The following is an 11849-nucleotide window of genomic DNA, read 5'->3' as shown; positions in this document are numbered from 1 at the left end:
TCTCTCTCTCCTCTCTCTATCTCTTATCTCTCTCTCTCTCTCTCTCTCTCTTCTCTCTCTCTCTCTCTTCTCTTCTCGCTCTCTCTCTCTCTCTCTCTCTCTCTCTCTCTCTCTCTCTCTCTCTCTCCTCTCTCTCTCTCTCTCTTCTCTCTCTCTCTCTCTCTCCGTTCCTACCCTCTCGTCCCATGACCGACAACTGACTCTGCCCTCTCTCTCTCTCTCCCCCCCTCTCTCTCTCTTACTTCACCTTCCCATGTCATGCGTGCCTCTGTTCCCGGTAAGGGACGGTGTGACGGTGTGATGCTCGCTCGCAGGTGCGGCAGCTGCGGGACGAGATCATCCAAGAGAAATCCAGCGGCGTGCCCATCGTGGTGGTGGCCAACAAGTGTGACCTGGAGGGGCAGCGCGTGGTGCCCACCTCGCAGGCGTCCGTAGTCGAACTGGAGTGGGAGCACGGCTTTGTGCAGACCTCTGCCAAGGAGAATATCAACATAGTACAGGTGGGCGGGGTGTTGACACTGCAGATAGAGGAATGCCTGCAATGCCTGCAGGCGAGCAGGCGGGAGGCACGACGTTATGATGGAGGAGGGACATCAACGCCGTGCATGAAGGGAGGATGTCGATGTTGCGCTGGTGAGGGGACGTCAGCACTGTGCAGCTACAGAAACCTCAGCTTTCTATTTGTGTTCGGGTTGAAGGATATCAGCATTATGTTGGTGGGGAGGGCACCTGCACGGTTCACGTACGTAGGTTGAGGTCACAAATGCAGGGCTGCTGCCATCTCTGCAAGTGTCCGGAGTGCGGGCTGGAAAGAGTGGACTGATGGATGGATGGAGTGGACTGAAAGAGTGGATTGAGAGGATGGTGAGTTCAGTGGAGTTGAAGGCAGGGACTGGATGGGCAATGCCACGGAAATGTAACGGGACATACACAGGGCGTCAATAAGATGGGCTGAAAATCGCAACGCTAAATCCGATGATTAGTATCAAACCCCACAAGCCTTTTTAATGGCATAGGACAAGTAAACATGAATCAAGTTAGCATGCCTGGTGAAGAGAACCAGCCAGGACTGGGGGTAAAATTGGTCATGAACTATTCACATGTATGACACATCAATAAGCATCATAAATAGACCTTAAGCCCTATAAATGCACTTTTCATTCCCGAACTGTATACCTCAGCATTAGTACCCAGAGACAGTTGGTTTTAGCATGCCCACAACTACTGGAATAAGACTTCATCATGGGGCTATAAACTTCTCACAATTTGTTTCACATTTTGTCCCCCGAACTGATAGTACATATCGCAATTCCCAACTAGTAGTCTAGGGTGTTGTCGGATTATTTGAGGTAATTCAAGGGACCTCTCGACAAGAACCGTTTCTTAACGAAACATAGTGCCGCCGACTGGTATAAGGCCATAAAACTCAGACGCGGTTGCTCCCAGGTCAGGGACGGCTAAATGCGTTTACTGGCACGAAAGGCCATGAAGCACTGCTGTTGACGCTAGCGCTTAGCTTAACGCTTAGCTAGACGCTTAGCGCTGCTAAGTCGATGCACGCGTAAAGACGCAAGACCTGTCAGGCAAAGACGTATCCAGCTTGTTACTAGCCGCGGATTTGACCTTTTCTCAACATATGTTGCAAAGTCCGATCTCAGCATAATGTTGACCCCGCTTGGAAATTAAAGTTGTCTCAACACCTCTTGTTTTTGCCATGCTAGTCATTGGATGGCCACCGATTTTTCCGGCTATTGGTCAGCCTTTTATTTAAGACACTGACGTGTAATTTCACATGGCTTCCTTGGTGACAGTGCCCTGAAAATTTCACGCTCCGTATCAACCTGTCAAAACGTTGATATCATTTGTTTATCTATGCTGCATTAGCCAAATCAATGTTCTGTCTGTCAAAATCAATTTTCTGTTGCGACGCTCGCTTAGATGACATGAAAAGGTCTCCTCTCACCCGGGCGTATTACGCCAGTGAAGGAGTTACCGAAATCGATAAAGTTAAGCGCACGTCTCCTCGCGTTCGTCATCGAACAGCGCCCCTGGAGTCGCCTCCATGAGGTTCGAGAAGCGTGGAGCCTTTCAGCAAATGACGGCACTCAGCGAAAAGTGAACCGGGCCTGATGAAATGCAAACACAAACACCGACGTTTCCCGGTAGAATTGAGTTTGCCGATCTGCCTCCTTTGTTTGAGTTCAATGGGTTTCCGGACGTTGGCAGATGATGCAATACTGCTCTTAATCAAATCCATCGGAACAGTTTCCTTCCTCGAAACGCACATGTTGCAGCAAAGCAAATATTACTCAGCTGAAATGAGCAAAGAACAAAACAGATGAAGTCGATAGTCAATGCGCAGCACTTACCAATAACGACTGAGATGCATAGCATGCAAGTCGCAGGTTTATCACTCGGCATCAGGCACCTATCATTTATGAACACATTGAATTATTTCTTAGAAAAGGTACGTTACAACGTACGTTATAGTACAAGGTGCAAGGTACGTTACATTGCTGAACACAGTGCCTGGCCTGGTTATCTACCTAAGTTGTTGGTTGCAATGCTGCAACAGCATTATGCAATGCATGCAACGTCTGTATACATTATTGCACGACGTGGGACTGCGACGTGTAGCTGAATGGTGGTAGGTCATTGTCTCCCCCCTCCCCCCACCCCACCTCTTCCTCCCAGAGGGACGCTGAGGCCGTCCCCTCGCCTGTTCTGCGGCTGTCGGAGATCTCACTAACGTTGTAGAAACTGTGGTGCGTTTGTTTGTTTGTTTTTTGTACCAGAAGGTGTGCTTTCTGCAGGCATGGATGGAGGAGCTCAAACCGTACGCATGCATTACTGTTCACTATTTTGGTTAGAAAGCAATGGGAGTGTTTGCCAGCCAATTACAACCAACATTCAGTTAAAGACGGTCATTTAGGTAGTATGCAGATATTCTTTCGCTAGCTATCTGAAGCGTAGGCTATTGAAGCCCACGCTTATTCTTCCTAGTTCTTCATTCTTCTAGCAATTATTTTGATTGGCGAGCTTAGTGATGCTTAGGTCGCTGATGGACACATGGTGTCCCGTACGTGGTGGTTTTGGAGCGACCTGACCCCGAATATTCGGTATGGAGCATTAGTTCTTTGGGTACAAATGACCTTTTCTCTGACAACTAGCGTTGGATTCGTTCCGATAGCTGTTAAAGGTTATAATGATACTCGCTGCCCACGGCTCATGGCCTTGGCTGAAGTTGGCTGTTGAGTAAAGCAAATCTACAGCACTGACTTTTCAGCTTTCACGACATTTGCAATGAACTAAATAATGATACATTCGTTTGGGATTTTCACTTAGATGCCTTACTTGGCTGTCAACCTCACTTTTGGATTAGCGTGCTAAGCGCCTATCACCTGAACTCGGAACCTCCACACAAGCTGTGCCGGTTCGGTTAATTTGGTCGTCGATTGTGTCGCCCCAAAAATGCAGCAGGAAGTTGTATTCATGTCTTAAAATACTGCAATTCGTCGGCCTCTAGCCAGAACATCCTTGTCTGGCAGCAGACAAGTCACAGTCACTTTTGATGACCCCTGAACGTAAGATTACTTTGTAAACAAGGTATATTATGCTGCTCAAGTCTGTTCTCCGCTTTATCACTAAGAACCCCACTTACCCGCCCCCGAACCAGTGGATGGCGACCTCTGCCGGATGCTAAAAACCGGGGCGTCGTATTTTTGGGACCGCACCGCTCCAAGCGTCATTTGAGTAAACAAGTTAATGAGTCGCAAGTTAAATATCAATTGTTCTTCAGTGAGCTGGAATACTTTGGCAACAGTTTAAAGCAGGCTATGTATTGCCAGACACCGACAAAGACGATGTGAAGAGATTATTATCCACGCATGGAATAATTGTTGTTTCATAGGGAGGAAGGCACAATTTTTTAGTGTCCTTCCCCAATGCTTTGACCCGTGGAAAAGATACTGGACGGAGCGCTGACAGGGAAGGGAAAGCGGGAGAGCAACGATACGGCCTTTGGAGAGCACCACAAAAGCCATCAAATGAATACACGGGGCAAGGTATCACTTTGCATGGTTCTAAAATCCGCATCTGAGTCGCACGGAGCGTACAAAGGTGAATCATTTAGAAACATTGCAGGCATACAATATGCTTAAACCAGTAGGCAGTGCCAACAAGTCAGAAACCTAAATCTATGGATGCAGCTATGATGCCGCGTGAAAACACAGCACTCGCTCACGTCTTTATGTTTAGCGTTAATCCCATGGTATCGCGATGAAAGCATGAACTAAACCCACCCAGAATGTTCCGGACCGTGCTCCATGTCCGCGCGTCGATGGTCAGCCGGTGGCGCCGCCCCACGCAGCCTCGGTGCCCAGTGACAGCGCCTCGCTCTACCGTGCCCGGCAGGTGTTCAAGGAGCTGCTGAGCCAGGCCAAGGTGCGCTACGACCTGAGCCCGGCCGTGGAGAAGCGGCGACAGTCGCTGCCGGTCACCCAGCTGTCCGACGGCCAGCTCAAGCACCTGCAGAACATCAGCAGGAAAAACGCCAAACGCACTTCGTGCGTCATCTCCTAGGCGCGGCAGACAGGACAGGACAGGACAGGACAGGACAGGACATCATTTCCTAGTCGCGACAGACAGGACAGGACAGGACAGGACAGGACATCATGTCCTAGGCGCGACAGACAGAACAGGACAGGACAGGACAGGACAGGGCATCATTTCCTAGTCGCGACAGACAGGACAGGACAGGACAGGACAGGACAGATGAAATGGATAAAGGCTTAGCGACGCTTACCGCTTTCCCTGCCGCCACGCCAACGGGAAACTGTGTGTGCTTGTGTTCGGCTTCAGGATGTTCGCGCCGTGCAATTCGCAACACCGAGCACGCATTAAGAGCATCGTGCAGTGATAATGGCTGATCTCGGTGGGGCCTCCACCGGCGACCGGCCCGGCGCCAGGGGGCCGGGATGACGTCACGAGGTGTGCGCGGTGACCCGGTATGTGCCTCGGGTCTCGGGCCGGTGTCACTCTCTGATGTCGCCGTCGCCTGAGCGGCACTTCAGCCGCCGCCAGACGCCAGGGGCCTCAGGGACTGCCCGCGCCGTCAGTTCGCGACCACCAGAACTTTGAAACACCTCTGTCAAGCGTCCATCGGTGCGAAGCTCACTCCAGGAGGGCGTAGACACCAGCGGTAGGCTTCATTGGCGTCCGTGTGATCTTGCCGGCGTGGTGACTCGTCCACTGCCCACCCGATGTGCTGGAGGCATCCGGAGTGACCTGATGGCGGCACAGTGATATGCTGTCACACGTGACGTTACGGTGCTGATGTGACGCCACGGCGACCGTCAGGGCCGGCGCAGAGAAACTCAGGCGGTGTGCGCACGTGAAAGTCAATCGTTGCCGGCCGGTCAGCCGCGGCGAAGCCTTGCTGTGCATATCCGGGGTAAGGAAGCGGCGTCCGCGGCATCTGCTTCTGGTCCTTGGCCCCTCGCCGCTCAAGTTCGCCTCATGTTTCGGCGATGCGTGAGATGAGCCAGACCGAGCTCAGGAGGCGGTGGCGCCGATTCCTGGTGGTTTGCTGTCGTTTGTTGTCGGCGCCGTCGGCGAGCGCGAGCTGAACTAATCTCCTTTATGCGAGAGAAACCGTGGGATGAGTCTGTAGATAAGATAACTTCCCTTGCATGATGCAGGTAGAGTGACGCTTGGTCTCTGTGCGGTGGAGATTGCGCGCGTGACAATGTGCGTGGGTGTTCTGGCGAAGCGCCTATTTTATCGGAAGGACGAGCAATTGGGGGTAGAGTTTACAGCGGAGGGGAGGGGGGATAGTTATTGCCGCAGTGTACTGTGTTGTTTGCCTGAAAGTGAAATTGTTAATTGAGACTGGACGTCAGTGATTTATTGAGAATTGCTATAGTCAGTGTCAGTTTTCCAGCAGTCGCACAACCTCTATACGGGCTGCAAAAGGTCTGCTTATAACACTTGAGTGCGTCCTTGTATAGACAGAGAGAGAGAGAGAGAGAGAGAGAGAGAGAGAGAGAGAGAGAGAGAGAGAGAGAGAGAGAGAGAGAGAGAGAGAGCAGAGAGAGAGAGAGAGAGAGAGAGAGAGGAGAGAGAGTAGAGAGAGAAGAGAGAGAGAGTGAGAGAGAGAGAGAGAGAAGAGAGAGAGAGAGAGAGAGAGAGAGAGAGAGGAGAGAGAGAGAGAGAGAAGAGAGAGAGAGAGAGAGGAGAGGAGAGAGGAGAGAGGAGAGAGAGAGAGAAGAGAGAGAGAGAGAGAGAGAGGAGAGAGAGAGAGAGAGAGAGAGAGGAGAGAGAGAGAGAGAGAGAGAGAGAGAAGAGAGAGGGAGAGAGAGAGAGAGAGAGAGAGAGAGAGGAGAGAGAGAGAGAGAGAGAGAGAGAGAGAGAGAGAGAGAGAGAGAGAGAGAGAAGAGAGAGAGAGAGAGAGAGAGAGAGGAGAGAGAGAGAGAGAGAGAGGAGAGAGAAGAGAGAGAGAGAGAGAGAGAGAGAGGAGAGAGAGAGAGAGCAGAGAAGGAGAGGAGATGAGAGAGTGGAGAGAGAGAAGATGAGAGAGAGAGGAGGAGAGAGAGAGTGAGAGAGAGAGAGAGAGGAGAGAGAGGAGAGAGAGAGAGAGAGAGAGAGAGAGAGAGAGAGAGAGATACATAGATATAGACAGATAGTCCGATATATTCAATCTAACGCTTTGAAAACACTGGTTATACATGTATCTGTAACTTTGGCAAAGGCAGCTTTGGCAAGGTGCAGGTTTTCTGGTAGATCATTGTATGCATCACGTTTTATGGTAAGGCTCTCAACATAACACCTTGGCTGCTCCCACCCCGTTGATGCATGAAGTTTGCATCCAACACATTCAGATCCGTCTGTAAGTCATACTGATTCTTTTGTTATAACAAGAGGTCCTTTTCGGTCGAGAACTTTTTCTTGCCATGCCCAACACACTTGATCATCGCCAAAACATTGGCTCAGGCGAAACACATAGCAAACGTATTTGTCTTTACCTCAACGCCGATGCACACTGATCACTTCAATGACGTTTACCAGACGAAGCTTCTCGGCATGACCTGAACATACGCGGGCCAATGGCGTGGTCTTGGGCTGCTCTTTAGGTGCAAGACGTCCTTGTTTTTGTTCCACGATTAATCCACTATCCACGATCTCCGTTTCTGTCAAAATCAACCCGCAGTTGCTCCTGTCGGGTGGCGTATCAGCCATACCAAATCATCGTTGGCTCTTTGTGTGGTCAAACAAGCCTGCTATACTCTGTAGCTCTTAATATCTGGATCTTCCTGGGTGACGCGAGCGGTTCGTGGGTTTGCAACCGGCGAATTTGTTTAGTCGGATTTCAGAGACATTCGTTGTCACTGTGTCTCTCAGTGTGGCCAGGACATGTCTGTCGCAACATTATTGGTATTCGTGCGTCGACATACTGTCATCGAGAAAGGGGCATTTCCAGTAAGGCTTTTTGTCCCAGTTTATTTGTTCGCCTATCTAAAATGAAAATCACCTGACGTTACGGTGTAATTTTAACTGTCATGCTCTGCTCAAATGTCGTATAGGCTGCACATCTTAAGTGCGATGCATACGGGATGTGTTGGTACTTTGCTATGGCTACGGTCGGACCACCCGAGGCTTGGGCTGCCCCACCAGGGTTGCCAAAGATCCAGGTAAGCAGAGTGGGCCAGTACCAACGCTTGAGGCTCTTTGTCAGATCAGTATTCCACACCTCTTGTTCAGGAGCATTCCTGCGCAGTTTGTTGAAATCACTTCAGCAAAAGGTGTCATGCGGACTGGAACGTCTTTACTATAGCCCCGAACGATATCAAACTTAGGCGAACTTCCAAGTGATTCTGTACAAGAGACGCAAATGACAAAATTAACCCAAAATTGGCAGCCCAAAATCGCCAAAATAAGGCTTCATTTTCTACCGCCAATTTCGTATTCTGAAACCCTACTCTCGCCTGGGGTTCAAACTTCTGCCGTGACTTTCAGGGCATTTATTTCGCCCTAGCCAACGCGCGACAGCTGCCATCGTGGTGGCACCGGGTGCTGCCTTTGTGCTGTACTCAGCCATCACGAGCTCTGTGGACCAGCGGGGGGCTCGCGATGGCTGCATGGCTGAGCGTTCGTGATGGTTGTTCGTGATGAGGGCCCGTGATGGCTGCGTGGCTGAGTGTCCGTGATGGTTGCTCGTGATGAGGGACCGTGATGGCTGCGTGGCTGAGTGTTCGTGATGGTTACTCGTGATGAGGGCCCGCGATGGCTGCATGGCTGAGTGTCCGTGATGGTTGCTCGTGATGAGGGCCCGTGATGGCTGCGTGGCTGAGTGTCCGTGATGGTTGCTCGTGATGAGGGCCCGTGATGGCTGCGTGGCTGATTGTTCGTGATGGTTGCTCGTGATGAGGGACCGTGATGACTGCGTGGCTGAGTGTTCGTGATGGTTGCTCGTGATGAGGGCCCGTGATGACTGAGTGACTGAGTGTTCGTGATGGTTGCTCGTGATGAGGGCCCGTGATGACTGAGTGGCTGAGTGTTCGTGATGGTTGCTCGTGATGAGGGCCCGTGATGACTGAGTGGCTGAGTGTTTGTGATGGCTGCTCGTGATGAGGGACCGTGATGACTGCGTGGCTGAGTGTTCGTGATGGTTGCTCGCGATGAGGGCCCGTGATGACTGCGTGGCCCGAACTGGGACTTCTCCGCACCTTACTAAAACTCGTATCACGTTAGCTGTTTCGACCTTCCTGCGCTTTCTTTGTGTTCGTGTGTTTCTGCGTGCAGTTCTTCCGTCTGTAGATGTATAATGCGGTTACTGTGTGGTAGTTATCTCCAAATCGTGTTGCAACTGTAATGCAGCAGACGATGATCGTGAGGTTATTTATGATTTAAAAACAAGCTGGGATCAGCTTTAAATAAAGCGCATCGTAAGGCGCCCCTTTAGCCAAGGGGGAGCCCGACCTTGCATGTATATATTTGTGTGTGTGTCTAACATTTCGCTACATCCTGCCTGCGGCAGGGACTGTAATGAACTCGGTTTAGCGGGTGAAACTGTGTCGTTTGAACCGTTCAGGTCCCTGCTTGTTGAGTCCGGCGGAAAGTTCGCTGATGTCGCGAGGGAAGTTCGTGTTGTGCGGCACCGAAATGAGCCAGGGGTCGCCTGTCTTGAGTATCCGTGCCCGGTTCCAAAGGCGGCCTCAGGGATACTTGACAGGCGGCTCAAGCGGGCTATTTAGGCTTATTGCCATCTCAGGTATCCTTTTTCCTGCGAGCGCCGGGACAAGTGCGTTGAGACATCTCCGGGCAAGGGATCATACCACTGGCTAAGATTGAAAGACGTTCAGCGCATTAGGCGTCCGGCAACGCGGTGGATATTGAGGCTTCCAGAGAAACGCGAAGACGGCAGCAGAGCCGTCGGCCACGCGGGGTTAACACACTCCCGCGCCCCTCGCCATACGGGGCTTACTAACTCCCACGCCCCTCGCCACGCGGGGTTAACACACTCCCACGCCCCTCGCCACGCGGGGTTAACACACTCCCGCGCCCCTCGCCACGCGGGGTTAACACACTCCCGCGCCCCTCGCCACGCGGGGTTAACACACTCCCACGCCCCTCGCCATACGGGGCTTACTAACTCCCACGCCCCTCGCCACGCGGGGCTAACACACTCCCACGCCTCTCGCCACGCAGGGCTAACACACTCCTGTGCTCCTCGCCACGCGGTGTAACACACTCCCACGCCCATCCTCACGCATGGGTAGCACGCTCCCGTGTTTCCCACCACCAGGGGCTACCACACTCCAGTGCCCCCGCTACGCCGGCCTACCCACAGCCTACTGCGGTGCGGGGACCCCGTCTCGGTACAGCCCAGACGCCTCTCAGGCGTGACGTCCCTCAGGGGTCAGGGCCGTCAGGGGCAGGTCTCCGGGGATCGGGGCTGTCAGGGGCAGATCTCCTGGGGTCGGGGCTGTCAGGGGCAGGTCTCCTGGGGTCAGGGCCGTCAGGGACAGGTCTCCTGGGGTCAGGGCCGTCAGGGACAGGTCTCCTGGGGTCAGGGCCGTCAGGGGCAGGTCTCCTGGGGTCAGGGCCGTCAGGGACAGATCTCCCGGGGTCGTGGCCGTCAGGGACAGGTCTCCTGGGGTCGGGGCTGTCAGGGGCAGATCTCCTGGGGTCGGGGCTGTCAGGGACAGATCTCCCGGGGTCAGGGCCGTCAGGAATCAGGCCTTTGGGGGTCAGGGCCGTCAGGGGGAAGGTCTCCGGGGTCGGGGGCCGTATTCAACAGTCTGCAGCCAACATAGCACGATCCTCTATTCAGCCGGCCCGCTCGTATCCCGTCATGAGCGATTGCTCAGCGCTCGCCAGGACAAACGAGCCAACTTTGCATGTCTAGTCCCTGTCGGGTCATCCTCTCGGCCGTGCGGGAATGCTTTCTTGCTTCCAGTGAGTCGGGCGGAGCAGGGCGCAGACAGCCCGTCGGTTCAGGACAGCCTTGGGCTGCTCCCATGGCAGTGAAATGTTGGAGAACCTCCTAAGATCGATTCGGGGCGCAGTAGCGGCCAGCGTCCGCTTCGCGAGTCCACGCGAAGCGGGCCGGTTCCGGGTGAAGCTATCTGAGGCGAAAGAGAGAACAGGTGTACATAGGTGGACGGGGGCGGGGAATGAACTTAAGCACCGACACGTTTTTTATTCGTATCATATCCTCCTTTCACTTGACAGCAGCTGGCAGGCTGTGTATGTCTCGGCTTTATGGATTTGAAGTGCTTATGCTGAAGGTAATCTGCCTGCAAGATGTCAGAAGGTGATGGTTAAATCAGGTAATCAAGCAAACGTTGTTTACGCTGTGAATATGAGGAAAGTTTGAAATATCGAGTTTCGACAATGCAACGGAGATTTGGCGGTACAATCAATGCATCCTTGATAATTGTTTAGGCGGTCCCTTCTGGCATCTTAAATGTCAGCTATCGTCGACATAAAAGCTGCAAACTCATGATTCTGAAGAGAAAAAAACAGGAGCTCAGCCCTTTCCAGTTTGCATCAAGTGTGCCTCTGCTTTGCAAATCTTTATGCTGCCGCGTTTTGATCGTGGGTGAGCATTTAGCACGCGGGATGAGGTGCGAGTACTGTGAGCACGTCTCCGTCGCTGTTCAGACACGGTGTTGCTTACATTTGAGGGCCACGAGTAGACTTCGATATCCCGCATTTGAGAGCCTCCGCAATACTGCAATGATAGAGATCGCGTCTTGTCTGGGCTTCTTGCTTATGAAATGGTTTCCCATTGCCGTGCTTCTCGGTAGTTTGTAGAGTTTGAGTGCATCTTTTGTATGTTGAAATGGACAATATACGAGACTGTTTCGCTTTTCTTTGGCTCATGTCTGCGCAGCAGACCACGTCAATGTTGAAACATATGAAGCATTGGAATTAAGTGTTAGCTGCCGCAGGGCGAAAGCCAACTCGTGGCATGTTCGTTACTTCTCAAAGGGATCTTACTTGAGGGGCAATACGCGCATGGAAAGCTTCGTGCACGCGAACGCGGCCACGAAACTATCTATATATATGCTGAAGCCGGAATATGTGACAGGTAGACACGTGTAGAGAGACAAGTAAATGTGTAGTATGCGCCAGGAGGTGTCTGTTGTGTCCGCTGCATTATAGCATTTTTGAGCTCACGTCGTCAAGTACAGCACGATGACAACAAGTATGGGTGGCATGTGCGCTTAACCATATGGACGACCAAAAATGACCGAAAACGCTATTTTAGTGAGAACAAGACTTATGCGCTTCTCCTTGTTATTGACTGTCTCGCAATATTCGATTTGATCTGTCCATGTGGGTCA

General features: G+C 52.2%; 1 protein-coding gene across 1 annotated transcript; it reads left to right on the top strand.

Annotated features, from left to right (window-relative positions):
• Window positions 1-314: 314 nt before the first annotated feature.
• On the top strand, window positions 315-4654 carry LOC119114350 (ras-related protein Rap-1; the record flags this gene model as incomplete). The annotated part of the gene is given in 2 exon segments (XM_037238550.1): window positions 315-500; window positions 4414-4654. Coding segments are annotated over 2 exon segments (354 nt in total), but the record flags the coding sequence as incomplete, so codon positions are not given.
• Between the last annotated feature and the right edge of the window lie 7195 nt (window positions 4655-11849).

This window comes from Pollicipes pollicipes, unplaced genomic scaffold (assembly GCF_011947565.3).
Source record: "Pollicipes pollicipes isolate AB1234 unplaced genomic scaffold, Ppol_2.1 Scaffold_7262;HRSCAF=8765_pilon_pilon_pilon, whole genome shotgun sequence".
Taxonomy (NCBI): Eukaryota; Metazoa; Arthropoda; class Thecostraca; order Pollicipedomorpha; family Pollicipedidae; genus Pollicipes; species Pollicipes pollicipes.
The sequence above is the reverse complement of the archived record's forward strand: the minus strand, read 5'-3'. Positions and strand labels throughout refer to the sequence as shown.